Below are 21,007 nucleotides of genomic sequence, written 5' to 3'. Positions count from 1 at the left end.
GACATCCTGCAGGTGGGACTGGATGTGTGTCCGTAGCTTTGACCCCTCATGGAGGGGTTGGGAGGGACGGGGGGAGCAGCGCCCGAGAACCAGGTGAGGCTATGCAATCTCCAGGCGTGCCAGGAGCAGCGTGGAGGCTTCTGCCGAGGAGGCAGGAAGGAGGGGAAGGAAAAAGGCAAGCAGGGGGCGAGGCCGAAGAAAAGCGAGAAAGGATGAGCGGCAGCGGGAACAAAGTAAAAATAACGCGAGTGATGCCAGAGGGGCCTCGCCATCCCCACACCTGGCACCTTTGCGCTGTGTGTTATTTCATCTGGTTCTGAAGGTGGGTGAGACATTTGACATTCTATAAATGACTCTCTCTTAGCTCAGGGAAGCCCTGCAGGATATCTGCTTGCTTGCGCCTGCCTTTATTCTTGAGTGCATTAAAACACAAAATCTCCTGCAGCTGCAAGCTCCACAACTAAGGGCCAAATCACCTGCCTCTGCAGGATAGGCAGAGGCTGTGTCTAGTCTTCTGCGAAAGAAGCAAGACAGGACATTATAAAGAATTTTCCTGCAGATTCCAAAGTAACAGATCAGAGGTGCCTAGCTCTGGGGTCCTGCTTTCTAAATGACCAGGTACACCTGTTCTTTCCCTGGAGAGCAGCCCACTTCCTGTCTCGCTCATGGGGCATTTCCTCTGTTGTTAGAACAGGGAGATCCTCTTAGCCTCTCAGTCCCTCTGTTTCTGTTTTTTTCCTATTTTTTTTTGCGGTACGCGGGCCTCTCGCTGTTGTGGCCTCTCCCGTTGTGGAGCACAGGCTCCGGATGCGCAGGCTCAGCGGCCATGGCTCACGGGCCCAGCCGCTCCGCGGCATGTGGGATCTTCCCAGTCCGGGGCACGAACCTGCGTCCCCTGCATCGGCAGGCGGACTCTCAACCACTGCGCCACCAGGGAAGCCCCCCTCTATTTCTTCATCATGCAACAGAATATTGCAGCTTTCACCAATGTGCTGACTTGCAGGGCTGTCCTGAATTTTAGTGCTACCGCTACTACTTTGAATGACAGTGGTAATGAAGATAATAAGGAGGAATGGGAGGTGGCAGAAAGAATACATGCAAAGGGGGACTTCCCTGGTGGCACAGTGGTTAAGAATCCACCTGCCAATGCAGGGGACATAGGTTTGATCCCTGGTCCGGGAAGATCCCACATGCCGTGGAGCAACTAAGCCCGTGCGTCACAACTACTGAGCCTGCATGCCACAACTACTGAAGCCCGCATGCCTAGAGCCCGTGCTCCGCAACAAGAGAAGCCACCGCAATGAGAACCTGCACACTGCAACGAAGAGTAGCCCCTGCTTGCTGCAACTAGAGAAAGCCTGTGTGCAGCAACGAGTGGCCAAAAAAAAAAAAAAAAAAAAAAGAATACACGGAAAGGCACTTTGAAGAGTATAACACATGATTACATTTCTCAATGCTGCTGCAATAGTTAGAAGGCTTATTAAATCATTATACTCACAATGACAGTTTTCACACACTTTGGCTGGCACCCAATGAACAGGGATCGCTTGCCCATGAAATAAATGGTATAGAGACATTTCTTCGTCTCTGCACCCTATGAAATAATAATGATTATATCAGCTTTTCAGTTAGAACAAAGCTTTCCAATCTCTAAAAGCAAGTAGGTGGGTGATACACTGCTGTCTCTCTAACTGAAATGTTCTGGAAAAGGAGGGGGTTGGCTTCTTGGAGCTGTTTCATAAGAAAGAAAATGCAAAATCACAGTGTTGGCTGCCAGAATACCAGGTGGCAAAATTCAGATGATTATCCCTTATGGTAGTACTCTGTAAAAAGAACTTTTCTTTAGAACTAGCTCAAGTTGGGAAGAATCACAGAGTCAATCAGATAAAAACATCCTTCCAACATTCCACATTGAGATGGGGCTTGGTTTCTGTTTATTTATTGGTTGATATTCTGCCTTGGTCTGAGACAAGATTAAGGCTGCTTACGAAGACTTATAATATACAAGATTAAATGCAAACTCAAGTGAGAAGAGTCAGCATGGTTAGTTATAAATTACTATTATGCAACGGAAGGTACATGAGAGTTGATTCTTTGTAATGGTTGGAGCATCATCAGAGCTAGCTTTTGCAATAAACAGCTGTAAGAAATATAGATGGGTAGTTAATTCAAAGACATGTCTACCTCCCCCCAGGTCTGTCATGTGTTTCTTAGAGAAAGTTAGTGGTAACTTCAACTGTAAAGGCAATCAGGAAGGTGGGACTGCTCCAGGTTGGATACCGAGTTGGATATGGAGTTTGCCTCCTTTGATAAGCTTTCTTGCTCCTGTCCTTAACCAGCTACTGGAATATGAAAGATGTAGAAAGTGAAAAACCCCTTCCTGCACTGGGGGTTGGTTGAGATGAAGCCCTGTTTCTATTTATGTCTTAATTAAATTTTTGCTTTGGTCCAAAAAAAAATGGATTTAAGACTTTAGAAAGATGCATATAAGGTAAGAAGGTAAGATTAAATTAAAATCAAGTGAAGGAATGAAGGCAGTGCAATGAGCTGTGCTTGAGACTCATTTTCTAGTTTGGACCTTCCTGGGATCCAGAAACAGTTTTATCAAAGCAGACAAAACACTTACCAGTGGTTCAGTTCCAAACGGGCAGATCGGCTGCTGGGGACACTTCCCACACTTTCCCTTAGTAAAACACAACCAAAGTGAATATCTCATGGTTATTACATTTAGTGTAAAATGAAGCTACAAATATTTTCCAGACATGGAGCTGGAGGTTTTAGGCTATAAAACTGAAAACCAGAAGCTCATCTGGTCAACCTGTTTAATGTCCTTTGAGACAAACACTTCAACTACTTAGGGTTGTGGACACTGGAGCATCACTTTCTCTACTACACACTTCAGATGCTCATAATCTTGTAACCTGTGGGGGGGTCTTAACTCACTTAAATCCTAATTCCTTTAACAACACCTCTCATTTATTGAAAACCCACTACTCGGTGAATTGGGCCGGATTCTGAGACTAAAGGATGCATCACGTGCAGCGCCCAGCCATGGGGTCCTCGTGGAGATAATATTCACTATCATTAAAAAAAGAGCACAAGAATGACAGGCATTTTTAAGTGCAGCCTGTTCTTAAAACAGGAGGAGACCAATGTGACTAGTTCTTAACTTGGCACCTACTGGACGGTATTGTGTGGTCGTTCACAGTTCTGGCTCTGGGGCCAGACTGCCTGGAGTTGAACGCCTTCTCTGCCACTTGCTAGCTCTGTGAACCTGCGGGTGTTACTCAACCTCTCTGGGGCTCATTTTTCCCCATCTGAAAAATGGGCAGAGTAACAGTACCTACGTTGAAGGGTGTTGTGAAAGTTACCTGAGTTAATACATGTAGAATGTTTACAGCAGTGCCTGGCACATAAAAAGTGCCCAGTAAATGTCAGCAGTTATTACTATTATTGAGAGACCCTACACCATCTCATGGACTAAAAAGTCTCCATTACTGCATCCTATACTATACTGAAATGACCCATTTCCATATTGTCTCTCCTGCTAGACCAGGCTTGGCCAAAACCTGTCATGGGTGCACCATACCCCGCCCCCGCCCCCTCCCGTGCCTACGCTGGGTGTGGCACATTTTCCCTTTGAGGAAGGCCGGTGGCTCCAGAAGCCTCCTCCCTCCTCAACATAACCCTCCAGGCAGCCTTTCAAGGCACTAGACTGTGAGCCCACTGAGGGCAGGGGTCATGTCTTATTTATTTTTGTGGAGCCACAGCCAAGTGTGCTCCTTGGCATTTCGAGATGTTCATGCAGTGTTTTTTGAACTGAATTGAGACACTCTGATAGATGAGTCCTATGCTCAAAATTATAAAAAATAAGCCAACACTCTTTAGCTCATCACTGGCCTCGGATAGAACTTACTCGTAGGATAGAAGTGTCATTAATATCACATCTATTCTTCTGAATTTCCAGAACTTTCCCCAAGCCATGGATCACTCCCTTGTCAGTGGCTACATTGGTGTAGTTTATCGGAGCCTCATTTACGTAGAGCTGTGAACAGAGGGTTAACTGTAAGTTTTCACTACAGTGATTTTAAGGGAAGTAAGGACGATGCAGATTGGAGGATATCAGTATGACAACAGCCTAGGAGATATTCCAAAATTCACCTGCCAGGTAGCACAGTGTAGTGGAGAGAGCTCTGCCCTAGGAGAGGGGAGTCTGAGTGACAGTCCTGCATCTGGCACCTTCCAGCTGTGTGACCTTGGGCTCGTTGCTTTTCCTCTGTGAATCTCAACTTCCCCTTTTGTAAAAGGAAGAGGTTGCTCTAGATAATCTCTGTTTCTCTCCACCCTTCAAATGATCGGTTTTTATTGTTTAAAAAATTCTGAGTCATGATCATTATGTTAGTGCCCCTGATAAAATGGCTCCATGGATGATGGATGTGCTTGGCTGTGCTGGTTATTGGTGGTCCAGGAGGTGTGGATGCCTTCCAAAGCCAAGACATGGAGAACAAAACTCAGTGTCCTTTTGGCATATCTCTACTTCCTGGTTAATTTGCAAGCACCCCTAAGTAAGGCTAAGTGGCTGTTATATAAGAATAAAAATAACTAGCATATTTGAGTGTTTTAGAGTTTGTAAAAAGTGTTCCACCAGATAGCATTACTTCCCAGTGTGAGGAGACTGCTCAGAGGTCTGCATTACCATACCATGTTTCCCCTGGGGCTTCTTTGGAGTTCATGGTATGTTTGTATTGTCTTTGCCTTGTGTGTCCATAAGCATCCAAGTCTTGGGAAGTAAATTTCTAAATGTTGCCAAATTAAATTCAACTTTGAGTTGTAACTTGTTTTGTTTTGATTTTTTTAAATGGGAGCATACCTTAATGATTGATTAGCAAAATAAGTAAAGCTATTAATTCATTCATTAATATAACTAATATAACTGAAAACAAATGGTTGTTTGAAAAATCAGGGGGTGGTGTGTGTGTGTGGGGTGTGTAGCAGGGCTGAGGTTGGAAGAGGGAATTCTTTATTGTACTAAACAGATGTCAGCTTCATATCTCATAAGGGTTTTAAAATGATTAACATCTCCCAAACTCCCCACTGCATCAAGATTAAAATAACTCTACTAAGTGTTTAAATTTGAACTTCCACTGAATATCAAAGTCCCTGATGATTTACTTGGAGTCAAGTGAATTTCCACTGGATGTTGGGATAAATCACGGCTGAGGTCCACAGAAGTGGTCTAGGGTCTGTGTAGACTTGGAAAAGAAGCAGGGGGCCTTACTTGTGGTGTCAAACGGTGATTGCAAAACAAATTTGTAGAATTCCAAGATGTTGAGCTATTTTAAAATATCAAAATGGCAGAACTTCGGATGCTGTAATGCTGTTGATTTGGCATTAGAAAAAGTCTGAATCATTTTTATTGTGAGATGTATTCCAAGAATTACGGGTTGCATTAAAATTTTGATCTGAACACACGTTTACTCATTTAGAGAGCATTTTTCTACATCTTCTTTGTCCTGAGAGTAAATGAGTTAGCAATAAAATCAAAACCTCTATTGTAAGATCGAACTATTTGTTTACTGTAAGATAAAGCCTCTATTGTAGAAAGGAAAAAAAAAAAGCTCTAGATCAAAGGCTTTCCAAACACATGAAAAATAAATGTGACAGAATCAAAACTGATTCAACTAACTGCATTGGAATACTAATTTCTACATGATGAAATAAAAGATGACATAGATTAAAAACAAAAACAAAAATGTAAGGTCTTTATCAACAAAAATTGCCTTACCTGGAAAAAAAGAAAATGTATTTAAAAGGATCTCCTCAAAATTATTACACAATAGGTAAGATTATTTATAGGAGTCAGAGGGAAATATTTGGAGTTAGATTATTCCCTAAGTAATGAAGAACCATGAAGACTTTTTTTTTTTTTAACCCAAGCATGTTAAAAGAAAAACTGTTATCAATGATGATTAACACTGAGAAAATTATTTTCAAAACTGCACTTTTTTACAGGGACCAATTATTATTGCTTAAAAATTTGCAATTAAACTTTTTACTTTAATATAGTGCTTAGTTTATCCTAAATAATCATTTATTTTTATTAATTTTTCTTATGAGAATGTATACTAGAGTTACGTAGTGAATTTCTTGTTGAATTTTCAGATTGATTGATGTTTGAAGTAGGTACAAAAAATTTTATATTGAAATACTTAAAGTATGTATTTAGTCTCAATTCTTTCTACACATTCTAAACACTTTAAGTACTTAGGGGTTGTGTGAGATTAATACTGGAATACTGGTATGGGGGTCAGTTGGTCCTAGGTCTGCAGTCTGTATGATCAGGCAATGATAATAATGTTTATTCATTTAGCTGCTGGAGTCGTGAGGCTCCTTATACCCTGGGGCCGGTGCCACTTCCTGGGCATCAGGTTTTGCTGCCGGGTTCCCTTCCCTCTTGGAGGTGGCTTGGGGGCTGTTTGTCAGGAATCAGAACTGAAGGGCACCTGTGACTGCTGGGATTCAATCCCATCGTCAGCCAGGCCACACTGATGATTTGGTGACAGGGAGGGGGAGGGGGAGCTTCCCAGTCTGGCTGAGTCATTACTTTACGGTGAAACACAAGACAACTGTCTTCTGTAGAGAAGGCTTAGGAAGTGCTGGGGAGATTATGCAACGCACAAGTGATGACGGACATGGAGCTAGGACACCCGCCTGTGGGTTTCAAGGGGAAGGATCGCACCTGGTCATTGCGGAGGAAGAAGCCGAGGAGGTAGGAGAAGCCCAGCATGGTCTCCCGGTGCATGCCGTTGTGCAAGTCATTCTTCAGCAGTTTCTCCCCCAAGACCACGTGATACTTGAGTACGTCCTCCTCCTGGACAACACACAGAAGGGAGAGTCAACCCACACATCAGCCGGTCCCCAGGCACTTACTGGGCTGCCCTGATGTCCAGGCACCGTGGGGTTTAAAAGCAATAGCTTGTTGAACTGGAAGTTTCACCCGAGGCATCAGGGCACAGTAGATAATAAATACCAAACTTGGGGAACCTGCAGACTTTCCATGTAGGATGGTCAAGAACTCACCACGGGACCCTAAAACCCAGAGTGAGGGCAGAAAAGGTCGGGGGGGATTTTAAAGTTGATTTCTTTGGTGAGAACAGCTGTGAAGAGAGTCCTCACACCGCAGCCTGCCTTTCACCTCAGGGGTCATGAGAGGAGGCTCAATGGGGTATTTCAAAGGGCTTGATCTGTGTCCTCTGCACACAGGGTAGCCTGTGGGGTGTCACTCAGGCCTGAGCAATCTCGTGCCAGGGACTGCTGGCAGGTTGAGCCCCAGCAGAGGGGGCAGGCTGTCACCGCACGGAGACAGGCCTGCACTCCCAGCACTGCCATGGGACAAGAGAGTACAGGTGTCCTGTGGACCAGAGGGCTGGCCGTGTCTGAGAGAGCTGGTGCCTTAGGTCCTATCCTAGGTGGCTTTCTGGAAGGGCAGACAGGGCTCCCCAAGGGAAAGGCTGGAGGTGGCCTCTGGATGCTGAGGGTCCACTGAGAAAAGAAGTGGCTGTAGGAAGAGATGCATGCACACAGGTGGGGGGAACTGCAGTCAGAGACCACCAGGGATGGGGGGGGGTCTCCAAAGAACCCATCAGACAGCGAGAGAGCCAGAGTGAGAGATCAACGGCATCTCAAGACGGTACCAGTTAGATAAGGACTTCCTACCCTCTTCACATCTCTTCCCGACCGTCAACAGGTCCTAACTGCAAACCCCGTGAGACCAAAACTGAATTCAGTGAGATCAGGAAAGGAAATAGAAGCGTCATATGGGGAAGAAGAGATGGTGAATTACTGTCTCAGCTCCAAACCACCCTCTACACTGTTTCTGCGGTGGGGCTGGACCACAGCCCACACTTCTCCTCTGCCAGGTCTCCCGTTGGGCGCTCCGCCAGTGGAAAGTGCTCGAGGGAGACTGTGAGCCCTGTTAGAGGGACCCCCTCTTCCTGCCTGCTTCCTGGTCCTGGGGGGCATCACCCCAGCTGCACTTCATCGCCCTGCCAGCAGCAGCTGGATCCGAGTGGTAGAGGCCTGTCACTCCCAGACTGGCCTTATCATGTCCCCCTCCCACCAAGATGCCAGCACCCGCCGGGCAATGGCATCTCCGAGACGCCCGGGTCTTGGACCCCCAGGGACCCTCCTCCAATGTCAGAGCCACAAGCAGAAGGGCACCCCGTCCTCAGAGGTCTGCGTTACAGCTCCTCCAGGCTCCTCCAGATTTCTGACTTTTAGTTGTTCTGACCTCTTTCCTCTGTTCTCCCAGCCTTTGGGGTTATAGATGCTTCTATGCTATTGCTTTTTTACCTTTCAATTATATTTATATAATTTTATACCCAATAAACAATTCATAATATTGAATTCTCTCTGGTACGGTTTCTGTCTCCTGATGGACCTTGATTTTTTTAGCAATCATTTTTACCTTTCCATACTGATATTTTTTCATGGAAAGGCATTTTATTTTAAATAGAGCAGTGTGTACATATCAATCCCAAATTCCCAGTCTATCCCTCCTGCCACCCTCTGATGGACCTTGATTGATTCGAGGACCAAACCCCCTCCTCTAGTTTCCTTTCTGGACAAAGCCCAGCATGGAGCAGTGAGGAAAGAAGATTTAATTCTAAATCCAATTCAAAATGTTGATTTTTTCAAGGAGCTGGATTTTTTTTTTTTTTTTTTTTTTTTTTTTTTTACTTAATTGAGACTGTGTTTGTGACTTAACAGTGATGACAGGACTTTCTGAGGAAGCAGAAAGGCTGCGGGATTGCCTAAGGGTTTATCCCAGGGCAGGAGAAGAATATTCCCCACTGAACAGGTTCAAAGGGCTGGGGGAGGGCTGGGGGTGAGGAGACACAGTAAAGCGGACTTCCACTTCCATCCCAGGAGTCCTGCTTGCTCAACACGGCAGTTACAAAAGTCTAACACACCGTTCCTCCCTTCACAGACTTTTCATCCAATTGGAGAGCTAAGACACACCCGCCTGAAAAGACAGTTCCTTATACCAGGTGTGTAAGTGCTGAAGGGTGTACTAATGGTCTGAATTCAGAGACAGGAGAGATTTTCTGCAGCTCAGGGGCCAGAGCCAGCTTGTCTGAGGAGGTGAGACTAGACCTGAAGAATGGGTATATGTATAGCTGATTCACTTTGTTATAAAGCAGAAACTAACACACCATTGTAAAGCAATTATACTCCAATAAAGATGTTAAAAAAAAAAAAAGAAGGGGTGGGGAGGATTCAGGAGGCATCGAAGGACGAAGGACAGCCTTCCTGATTGAGGGTGTGTGTGTGTGTGTGTGTGTGTGTGTGTGTGTAGATAGGAGCAAGGCACTGAACATGCCTTTGCTTTCTTTAGGGTCTGTATGACATCACTCTGGTTAGACCACATGGTATCTGCAGAGAATGGATGGGAGACAGCAGTGGGCCCAAGGGTGGCTTAGCAGGACTTCAAGTATCAGCCCCCATCTCCTTAGCATCCTCACCTCAGTCACCCTATATAAAGAGAGAAGTGAAAACAGCGTGCTTGCTGTGCAATTACAGCTTTAAACTTGTCCTCCCACTATGGGGCTGGGTGCGGGGCACCCCTGGGATCCTTCTAAATGGAAATTCTGGCGCCAGCACTGCATAGAAGGTAATCATGGCCAGTTTATGGAGACCCTAAGAACCTGGGGAGGTAGCTTGGACTTAGTCATTCAGGAAATGGAGATCCACCCAAGGGTTTTGAGCCAGAGAGTGACAGGACTGGAGCTTTTTATTATTTCACAAAGTCTTTTGACAAGTTCTGACTGTTCAGCCCCAGATGTTAGGAATCAGGGAAGACAGAGACAAGGGAGAATAGGAGGAAGACAGAGACAGTGCACTCCCTCGAGGTCCCAGCTGCTGACAGCTCACTGCATGGGACCAGGGAGAAGCCAGGGAGGGGAGGAGGGGTGGCCATGAAGATGTTTCCAGGTTCCTGGGATGCCTTCATCCTGTGTATGTGAGCCTGAGTGTGTGCTTCCAGGGGTACAAACTAAATATATGAGTAGCTCTGGCTTGGGGGAGGGTCGGGTATGAGAGAGTCTCTGCTCAAGTTTATGTTAAATATCTGGATATCGACAGAGAAGTTTTGATGAAAGAGTGAAATGGTACATGGTTGATGGACTGAAAAACTTTAAGTGTTTGAATTTCCAGGAAGTAATTTCCCAGGTTATTATTGCGGATACTACCAGAGTTGTGACCTTCTTCTCCCGGATGTAACTCTCAATGGCGTCGTTGTTTGGAGCAAACACCGTGTAAGTGTCGGCAGCCTCGATCGAACTTGCCAGATTATGTTGCTGTGATGGAAAGAGACAGGAGCGCGTGAGGGACTTCTGTTCCCAGGTAACCCGAGCAGAGGGTCATGCAGAGAACGTGGTACTTGCAATGATGTAGCCCCGGAAGATGGAATAGTCAGGCATCTGGTCCAGCCGGGTGAGTAGGTTTGGTAAGGAGCCAGTTAGACCTCTTTGGGGAATCAGAACCTGGGAAAGGAAGCCCCAAAATTCTGTTAGCCTGCCTTGGTAGGACTTGCTGCCTCTCTAGTACATAGGTTCATGTCACATAACAATATGTGATCATGAGCCTCTGCAAATAGAGAACAAGGTACCTTTTCCTTTGATCGTCTGCAAGACCGAACAGGGGTGCATAGTTTGGGAAGTGAAGTGGGTTGGATTTCAGCCCTACTCTACCACCAGACCAGGTACCTCTAGGCAGGGAACAACCTGCACAACTGTTCACGGTGGCCCTAACAAAGGGGACCACAGTGCCCAATGCACAGGTAGAAAAGGAGCGCCTTAACGAGCCACGGCAACCCAGAGGCTAAGCAGTGAACTTGAATCAGTTGATGCGCAGCCATGGATCTTTGTGTCCACGTAAACTTCTTCCTCGATCCAGCTACCTAGCCGTGAGGACCCTCAGCGGTCTCCTTTGAGAAGTGAGGAGAAGGGCACGTACTTTCTTAGGGTTGTTATAAAAATCAAATGAGGGCCTCCCTGGTGGCGCAGTGGTTGAGAGTCCGCCTGCCGATGCAGGGGACACGGGTTCGTGCCCCGGTCCGGGAAGATCCCACATGCCGCGGAGCGGCTGGGCCCGTGAGCCATGCCGCTGAGCCTGCGCGTCCAGAGCCTGTGCTCCGCAACGGGAGAGGCCACAACAGTGAGAGGCCCGCGTACCGCAAAAAAAAAAAATCAAATGAGATAATGCAATACATGACACCTGACACAATGCCTGGCACCTAGAGGGCTGTCAATCATTCCAATATTACTGCACGCAAGGTGAGGTGGTAATGCTGATGAGGGACAGAGAAAAGATGCAGCCCCGCCCCTCCGGGACATGCCATTATATGGGGGCTCATGACCTATTCCATAAAGAACTATCAAAACAAGGGGGCATAGTTATGCCAAATGAGTTCTATACTGAGAAATCCCACGGGATTTCAGAGGAAGCAAAAGGGAATAAAAATGACATGTACTGAGGTCTCCCTAGGCAGCAGACAGTGAGAGAGAAGGTGTTGTTTAACACTCATAGGGAAGAAAAATGGGGCTCAGAGAGGTTATGTAACTTGCCCAAGGTTACACAGTTAGTTAAGTGCCTGAACGAGATGCTGTATGATTCTAGAACTTACCCTCTTGACACTATGGCAGCCTTGGTGATATGGGCTGCAGGGATAAGGGATGGCTTCACAGAGGAGGTGGGACTCGACCTGGCCCCTGTGATAATAACGCTCAGTACAGGACATGGGTTGAGGTGCCATTTTACTAATGAGGTTGTGTTCATCAAAAATGTAAATGAGGGCCTTCCCTGGTGGCACAGTGGTTGAGAGTCCGCCTGCCGGTGCAGGGGACACAGGCTCGTGCCCCGGTCCGGGAATATCCCATATGCCGCGGAGCGGCTGGTCCCGTGAGCCATGGCTGCTAAGCCTGTGCGTCCGGAGCCTGTGCTCCGCAACGGGAGAGGCCACAACAGTGAGAGGCCCGCGTACCGCAAAAAAAAAAAAAAAAAAAAAAAGTAAATGAGAAGAAGAGGTAATTTTACGCTTAAAAAAATTTTTTTTTTGGTACTTTGAAAAGCCAGTATTGGAGAAGAAAAATACTCTTGGTAAGTAATATTGCTTTCTGGTAAATGAAGCCATAAGCCCAGTATAGTTCCCTGCAAATGACCTATCACTTGCTCAAAAAATGGTGTATTTTTTAATGCCTCTTGGTAATACAAGAGAATTGCAAGGTCTTTGCAAAGTGTTGCACTCAGAAGTCTTATAAGAAGCCTCTCTTTTCTGAACAGAAACAGTTAATGTGTTCTGTAACTTGAAATAAAAAAGTATGTAAGTGCCAAGTGAGAATAATTTTAGTTAAAATGCAATTAGTTAATTGTCTTTTCTAATCTTCTGCTTTTCAAAATTTCCCAATATACCCTAAATTCTAACTTTAATTTTAAATGAAGATATTAATATAGTAACTGAAAATTATAGGATAGTTTAAAAGCTCGTTTCCCATTAAACATTTTTTTCTATTTCATACCTTTGAATACTGTTGAATTGCATCTTAGAAGAAAATAAAAATTCTACAATACCCTTCCTACCCTTTTCCATTTTTTTTTCTAGGGCACAATAATGCAGAGGGGAGAGGACCAGTGACACATAGCCAGTTGCCTCTCCTCCAGTTCTTGATTATATCCAATCTGGGCCTATGGACTTCCCAATACTAAGGTTCCCGTGTACCTTGTAAGATGTTCTGATAACTAAGAAATATGATATATTGGCCACACATTATACAGGACCCATTGCAGGATACAGGCTGAGTATATAGTAACTGAGTCTTACTGAATGAGTAGAGCCTCGAAATGGTTTTAAAAATAATGAAGCACAATACAGGTTATTTTTATATTAAGGCTAAGTGTTTTTTCCCCAAAAAGATACTGCACAGGAGGATAAATAACAAAAGGAGAAGAGATTCAACATGTGTGGGAGGAAGCGATTTTGTACCTTGTTGATGATGTGTATCACTCCATTTGTGGCTGCATTGTCACCATCAATGACGCACGCTCCTTCGATTGTGATATTCTGTAAACGCACCACAGTGAGAAGGTGAGTCCCTATAGAGTACACCCAGGGATTGAATTATTTCTGGGTTTCCCACTTTTTGAGTAGTAGTGACCTTCTCACTTTTGGACCATGACACAAATTCAGAAATATTTTTAAATTGTGACCCTTTTGACATTACACACACACACACACACACAATTGAAATGAAATAATACTTTCCTCTACCATGTGGGAGGCACTTGATCATCGATTCTACTCTATTTCATTCTATTTCATTAAAAAAGTGCCAGGGACTTCCCTGGTGGCACAGTGGTTAAGAACCCTCCTGTCAATGCAGGGGACACGGGTTCAATCCCTGGTCCAGGAAGATCCCACATGCCGCAGAGCAACTAAGCCCATGCGCCACAACTACTGAGCCTGCGCTCTAGAGCCCACGAGCCACAAATACTGAGCCTGCGTGCCACAACTGAAGCCCATGCACCCCAACTACTGAAACCCGCGCCGCCTACAGCCCGTGCTCCGCAACAAGAGAAGTCCCCACTCGCTGCAACTAGAGAAAGCCCGTGCGCTGCAAAGAAGAACCAACGCTGCCAAAAAAAAAGAAAAAAAAGTGCTGGCTGAGGCTCACTAAAGTGACCCTGCAGTTGGAAAAACACCGCAGATAACGTTGTGGGTTGAATTGTGTCTCCCAAATTCATATGCTGGAGTCCTAACCACCAGTGCCTCAGAATGTGACCTTATTTGGAGACAGGGTCTTTACAGAGGTAATCAAGTTAAAATGAGGTCATTAGGGTGGGCCCTAATCCAATATGACCGGTGTCCTTATAAGAAGAGGATATGTGGGCACAGACAGCTATGTAGGGAGAAGACCATGTGAACATGAGGACGGTCATCTACGAGCCACAGAGAGAGCCTGACATCAGTGCTCAGAGAGAACCAACCCTGCCCACACCTTGACCTTGGACTTCGAGCCTCCAGAACTCTGAGACAAAAATTTCTGTTGTTTAAGCCACCCAGTCTGTGGTTCTTTGTTATAGTAGGCCTAGCAAACTAATACAGATAGTTACTGACTTTTCAAGAATATTAATTACACGGGGAAAGGAGCTAAGTAAACCCACATGCCCGCTCACGCAGCCACCGACCAAGCATGACACATCTGGGCTCCGCTCTCTCTGGTTTCCTCTCCTCTTCTCCCACCACTGCCCTTTGTCTGAAATTCCTCCTGGGAACCCTGGGTGCAGAGGGGACTTGCCTCACCCTGAGCACATCAGCAGAGGTCCTGAAACAAACATTCCTGGCTACCTTGCACATCTCTTCTGGTTACAGGGAGACATTTATATCAGGCGTAAGAAAGAACCCATAACAACTGTGTCTTTGATAGTTAGCTGCTCCAGCTCACAGGTCTTGATTGATTTACCTCTGAATCTACGGAACCTGGGATGAACCTTCCCAGGGTGGGTGTTCAATTAATGCTTGCTCAGAGCATCAATGATTTAAAACACGAATGGAAAACCACCCATTGTCTGATATATGCATGTAACATTCTAGAATTATTGTAATAAAATGTAAAGAGTCCATGGGACCGTATGTAACTCTTTACTGCTTTCTATAAGGAATGATCTGGGGTTACCCTGGTGGCGCAGTGGTTGAGAGTCTGCCTGCCAATGCAGGGGACACAGGTTCGTGCCCTGGTCCGGGAAGATCCCACATGCCGCAGAGCGGCTGGGCCCGTGAACCATGGCCGCTGAGCCTGCGCGTCTGGAGCCTGTGCTCCGCAATGGGAGAGGCCACAACAGTGAGAGGCCCGCGTATCACAAAAAAAAAAAAAAAAAAAAAAAGGAATGATCTGATGAAGCATATATATTTAGGTAATACTAGGCATAGAGCCTTTTCACAGTGCCATCACTGATGGGTAGTTAGGCAGAAATGCTTTAGAGCTGCAATTCTAGAATATTCTGACTCTGGTCCACGCTCCATTGATGGGGCAGTTCTCATTTCCCAGCAGAGTCTCCATTTTCATCTTGTTCAGTTCATAGAAAGAGCTTTAAAACACTGCCGCATTCAGCAGGGCAGCCAGACTTCCTCACAGAAGACTGAATCCAAGTCCTTGAAACACTATAGAAAAAGCCAGAAGGTGGGCTTCTACAGGGCTCTGCTCTCCTGTGCACTGTCCTGTCTCCAACACTCAGATCAGTTCCTGGAGCATAGGAGGTGTTCAATAAGTATCTGTTTATTTATTTTTTTGGCTGCATCGGGTCTTAGTTGTGGCACGCGGGGTCTTCGTTGAGGCATGCGAGATATTTCATTGTGGCGCGTGGGCTTTTCTCTAGTTGTGGTGTGCAGGTTTTCTCTCTCTAGTTGCGGTGCTTGGGTTTTAGGGCGCATGGGCTCTGTAGTTGTGGAGTGCGGGTTCCAGAGCTTGTAGGCTCTGCAGTTTGAGGCACGCGGGCTCTCTAGTTATGGCGTGCAGGCTTAGTTGCCCCACGGCATGTGGGATTTTAGGTCCCCGACCAGGGATCAAACCCACATCCCCAGCATTGGAAGGCGGATTCTTTACCACTGGATCACCAGGGAAGTCCCAATAAATATCTGTTGAGTGACCCTAGCTTAATACAAAATTGTAGTAATCTTGAATGACTCAATTAGTAGGTTTCCAATAACCAGCTCTTAACCACACATAAAAATCAAAGTTGTGAAACTGCGCGGCCTTCACCCAGAAGAAATGAAAGGATTGTCTTTCCGGATCAGTCTGTTGTCTGTCAGGAAGAGCCTGTGGCCGACCAGTGGGCAGAGAGCTTCATTTTATACTATCCCTGCTACAGAGTAAGTGTGTGTGTGTGTGTGTGTGTGTGTGTGTGTGTGTGTGTGTGTGTGTGTGTGTGTGTGTGTGTGTGTGTGTGTGTGTGTGTGTGTGTGAATACAGGTTGCTAATTGTTGAAGCTGGGTGATACCTACATGGAGGTTTTATTCTCCATTTATTTTTGCTCATGTTTGGAAATTTCCCTAACAGAAAAAAACTAAAAGTACACTATGAACATAGGTCACAAGTTTCCAATAAACAGACACAATATGACGCTCTCTTACCCCATCCGCCTTCACCAGGTGGAGGAAGTTGCCCTGCAAAGACGTTGCCAGCATGTCAGAAGGTGACAGGGCCTGCAGATCGGCCACTCCATACGTGCCCAGTAGCGTATGGTACCTACAACAACAGTCCATAAGGGCTGTAATGAGGTATCAATGCTTGAGGCGGTGGCATCGTGAGGAGTTAAGAGAGTAGGTTCTGGAGCCAGACTACCAGGTTCAAAATCTCCCCCTGCAACTTCAGCCATGGTACCTGGGGTTAGTTAATTAACCACCCTGTGCCTCGGGTTCCGCATCTATAAAATGGGAATAATTCTGTCTATTTCACAGGGTCCTTGGGAGGATTAACTAGGTTGTACATAAAGCAGTTAGCACAGAATTGGCTGTCAGTCATGTTGACGACTTCCACCCTGGGGTAAGGAGGTGGGGGGGTCCTGGGACACGGTCAGTTGCATGGATCTGAAGGACCATGTGGCCTCCCTTCCCTGAGCTTCATTCACACTGATGCCAGTAAGATATCATGAAGAATAAAACACACATAATACCTACTTTATGAGGGTGGGAATATTGCTCTTGGTCAACCAAAAGGCTTTCTCATCTTGGTCCATGTCCTCAATGGCTTGTTGGGAAGGCACGAGGATGGTGAGGTTTGAGGCGGCTGACAGCATGGGTTGTAGGGAAGCATTCTGAATCGCAGAAGGAAAAGAAATGGGCCTGACTCATGTCAGAGGTCAAATGCTGACTTAATGCCTGGCAGAGATGACAATTTCCCATGTGATATAATTTCAGAGATACTGGGAAGGTCCTAGGGACCCCTTTCCCAAATCGATCCCAACTACTGGCTGATGCCTCCCCTTCCCTCTGAGACTCATTCCTTTTATTTAAACGTGTGAACCTTGACAAAGGGCAAATTTTCCTGATCAGGTCACACTTGAGTCATTATCAGTCATTCACCCTTTAGTCTAAATGAAGAGGCAGAGAACAGTCTTGACAGTGTCACGAGTGTGTGTGCACATGTGTGTACAGAGAACCTTGTGAATCCTTGGATGCCTTTGGAATAAGGATGGTGGGAAGATTACAGGAACAGTTTCAGCATGAGGGAGGGACTGGAGGCCTGAAATCAAACTTTTATCTACTCACCTAGAGCTGCTTCTGGGTAGAAGCAGTGGTGGGTTTATGGTTCACAACCGGCTCTCCAGGAAAAACAAAAAAACAAAAGCCCCGCTTCATAGTGTTCGCTGATTTCTGTGGTGTAAGTTCTCCCATCATAGCTGATTCCAAGCTACAGCCATAACAGCATAGAAAGTGGAGCTGGGAAAGCTGTGCTCTTGTGAGCTAGGATGAGCGGGTCTAGCACACCACAGGGCAAGCTTATGAGCGTGGGGTGGGTCTGTATGAAAATTAGCACCTGCTATAGGACCCTCAGTCCCTGCTCTCCCATGGGATGGGGGTCAGAGGGACCCCACATGGAAGCAACAGGAAGGTGTCTTGGAGTGGCTGCTGACCTGACACTGTGTATCTTAGCATCTGTCTTCTTAAAAGGGACAAACCACCTGTCACGATGGCTGGCTGAACCTGCCACCTTGGGTCACTCAGGTAAAGATGACAGAGATTCAGACAACTGGGGATGGTAGGGATTAGACTCTTTGTTATAGAACTTTCCAAAGGAGAGGGAAAAGCTCCTCTGGGCATGTTGGGCTGAGGGCTAAACACACATGAAATATGACAGTACTGCAACTATAAATGCCAAATATAATTTGGTGAATTACCGTGATGAATTATGCTGACTTTTCAAAAATACCTCTTTTGATGAATGAAGTTATACATATGTACTTGGATTGGTTGAAAAGTCGACCACCCCAGCTTATCTTAGACCAGAAGCTCTTGGTCCTGGTTGCATGTTAGAATCACCTGGGAAAGTGTTAAAATACACTGATGCCCAGGTCAAACCTTTACCCAATCAAATCAGAGAGTCTGGGGGTGGGAGCCTAGGCATGGCTATTGAAAAACATCTGTTCCATGTGGTTCTAAAGTGGAATCAAAGCTGAGAACCACTGTTCTAGACAATTTCCCTCCCTCCCCCTCACCAGCTGCATTTTCAGTTTTCTGTTACATGTAGTCCAAATATCTAAAGTTATTATATATTCCCAATCCTAATTCCAACAAAGGTACTCACATTTATCCACTGGTTAAATATAGCTGCTGCAGAGAGAAAGGACAATTCCTTATTCATTTCGTGCAAGAGAGGGAGGAGAGAGGAGAGAGAACACAGAGGAGGATCAATGAGAAGCATAATCACCGGGCATCTCTGGGCATCGTCCTTGCCTGCCTTGTCGATGCCGACATGAGTGATGCCCAGGCTGGATGAATCCCCACGTTGCCAGAGCCATGCATTTCTTTCATGTTTAATGGCTTGAATTATCTTCTATTTCTTTCATGTTTAATGGCTTGAATTATCTTCTATATTCAAGATAAAGGAGTAATTCCAGAAACTTTAAATGAAACAACCACCTCAAATTCGTCCAAATCAGAATTTGTGTTGTAAGAACACGGCCACCCAGCCCTACAGGAGGGTCACAGAACTCAGTAAACTGCCCCCTTTCAGAGCTAGCATTGAGCAGGGGCTTGGGACACAGTGCCAAACCCCTCGGGTTTTCTTTCTGGTTTGGCCATTTCCTAGTTCCTTGGGCAAGTTACTTCATCTCTCTGGGCTTCAATGTTCCCAGCTATAAAATAGGGATGATAAAAGCTCCAACTGATAGCGTTGATGTGGAAACTGGAAGAGTTAATGTTTTTAAAGTGCTTAGAATAGAGGATGGCATGCAGGACACAGTCAGTAGGTTTTAGCCACTATTATTTGTAACTTATCCACCATGGGGTCTGTTAATGAACATATATACTGAACCATCACAATTGGCACCAGGTTGGAGTGAGGGAGGATATGATATGAAAGAGAAAAGATGGCCCCTGATCTTTTGCAGCTTACAGTTGTTTGGGGGATGTTAGGATGTGAAAAAATAACACAGAGTGCTGGTAGATCAGTGATGTTTGAAGGTGTGATAGATTAAAGAAAGCTCTAGACTTTGAGTTTAAAAAGTCTGGGTTCAATTCCTGGGTCTGCCATTTACCAGCTGTGTGATCTTGGGCAAGTCACTTAACCTCTCTGAGAACTCAAGTGCCTCACCTGAAAAATGAAAATGATGATGCCTTGCTCCTGGGATTATGAACATTACATGCATGAATGTATGTGAGAACATTTTAAAAATTATTAAACACCACGAAAATGGCAACAACAATTATTATGCGCAAATTTACCAAAAGGCAATACATCTCAGAGCTGTCTTAATTCCTTTTTGAAAGTGGTTGAGGTTATGGAATAAGTTAGTAAATACCGGTTAAAAAGTAAATCAGTTAGTAAATAGATACGTACAAGAGCTGAGATGCTCGGGTAATCCCTTCAAGGAGAGGAGGGCATGAGCTGGACCTGAACTGCTGGCAGAAAGACCTGAGGCTGGGTCCATGGGGGAGGGGAACGGAGCCAGGAAGGTGACAGCTGGGAAGGCAACAGGTCAGCTAAGCTGGTTGAAGTGAGTCGAGTCCATGGGAAGTCCTCAGAGTACCAGGCCGAGGATTTGGACTTGATCTTGTTTTCCGTGGGAGGTGAGGGGCATTGTGAAAGCAGGGTTTTAGGGTTTTAAGGTTTTAGGAAACGTGGCCCGTGGACAGTGCAGAGAAAATGTTGGGTCCACGCTCCATGGTCTGAATGTCAGGAGACAGGCCTGATGGGATGAGTAGGAGAAACAGGTTCAGGAAAGAGCAGGAAGGACCCTGATAGGCAGGAAGGCCAAGGTCAGATGCTGCAGCTGCCAGGGAGCACATTAGGGCAGGTGCAGCCCTGGGCACTGTTATGCCACTGGTTTCCATTGAGAGGAAGGGTAGGAACCAAACTCCAGTGAGTTAAACCAAAAGTGAGTGATGAGAAAATTCACCAATTTACTTTCTCATTTCAGCAAATTTTTTTTTTTTTTTTTTGCAGTACGCGGGCCTCTCACTGCCGTGGCCTCTCCCGTTGCGGAGCACAGGCTCCGGACGCGCAGGCTCAGCGGCCATGGCTCACGGGCCCAGCCGCTCCGCGGCATGTGGGATCTTCCCGGACCGGGGCACGAACCCGTGTCCCCTGCATCGGCAGGCGGACTCTCAACCACTGTGCCACCAGGGAAGCCCTCAGCAAATCTTTATGAACAGTAGGAGTGAAGTAGGAAACAAGGACAAAGAGCTGCCCTCAAGAGTTGACAGTCCAGTGGGGAGACAGACAGTTAGGTGGGACGTGCCCTATGCTGATAGAACATACTAATGGTCAAGTGCTTGGGCTCTGCACGGAGACAGCTGAGCGACCTTAGGCAAGTTTGCTTAGGTTCTCAGTTTCCTCATCTATAAAGTGGGCATAATAATAGCATAAGCCCAGAGGTTGTGGCTTAAAGGGGGTGCCACAGCATGTTAAGGATTTAGTAAGATGCCTGGTACACAGAAGGTGCGTGTGCATGCGTGCGTGCACACATGCACACACACCCCCACCCCCAGACAGGGGTAAGCACAAGGTGCTCTGGGTGCCTATAGGAGGCACACAACCACAATGGACAGGAGTGCCCCAGAGCTCAGCAGGGGCCAGTTATTTGCTCATTTGGGAAGTCTGGGACTAGAAAGAGACAGAATGGCAAGAAAGGGAAGCCAAGACTGCTTGGTACACAGAAGGTGCCAAATAAAAGTTACCTCCCTTCAACTTGTAGAAAATTTGTGACCCACAGAGCACATATGCCATTTATG

At 46.0% G+C, this 21,007-nt stretch overlaps 1 protein-coding gene across 1 annotated transcript in view; it reads right to left on the bottom strand.

The window, feature by feature from the left end:
* Nucleotides 1-21,007, bottom strand: part of STAB2 (stabilin 2) — a gene marked incomplete at both ends in the record, with an annotated part of 93,093 nt that overhangs the window by 53,456 nt on the left and 18,630 nt on the right. Inside the window, 11 exon segments of the mRNA XM_079714889.1 lie at nucleotides 1,499-1,594; nucleotides 2,627-2,683; nucleotides 3,917-4,045; nucleotides 6,740-6,871; nucleotides 10,251-10,358; nucleotides 10,442-10,456; nucleotides 10,458-10,544; nucleotides 13,043-13,120; nucleotides 16,187-16,301; nucleotides 16,733-16,869; nucleotides 18,360-18,407. Of these exon segments, the coding sequence (XP_079571015.1) occupies nucleotides 1,499-1,594; nucleotides 2,627-2,683; nucleotides 3,917-4,045; nucleotides 6,740-6,871; nucleotides 10,251-10,358; nucleotides 10,442-10,456; nucleotides 10,458-10,544; nucleotides 13,043-13,120; nucleotides 16,187-16,301; nucleotides 16,733-16,869; nucleotides 18,360-18,407 (1,002 nt within the window).

The sequence above is a fragment of the Hyperoodon ampullatus genome (assembly GCF_949752795.1).
Source record: "Hyperoodon ampullatus genome assembly, chromosome: 11".
Classification (NCBI taxonomy): domain Eukaryota; kingdom Metazoa; phylum Chordata; class Mammalia; order Artiodactyla; family Ziphiidae; genus Hyperoodon; species Hyperoodon ampullatus.
This window is presented reverse-complemented; position numbering and strand designations above follow the sequence as displayed.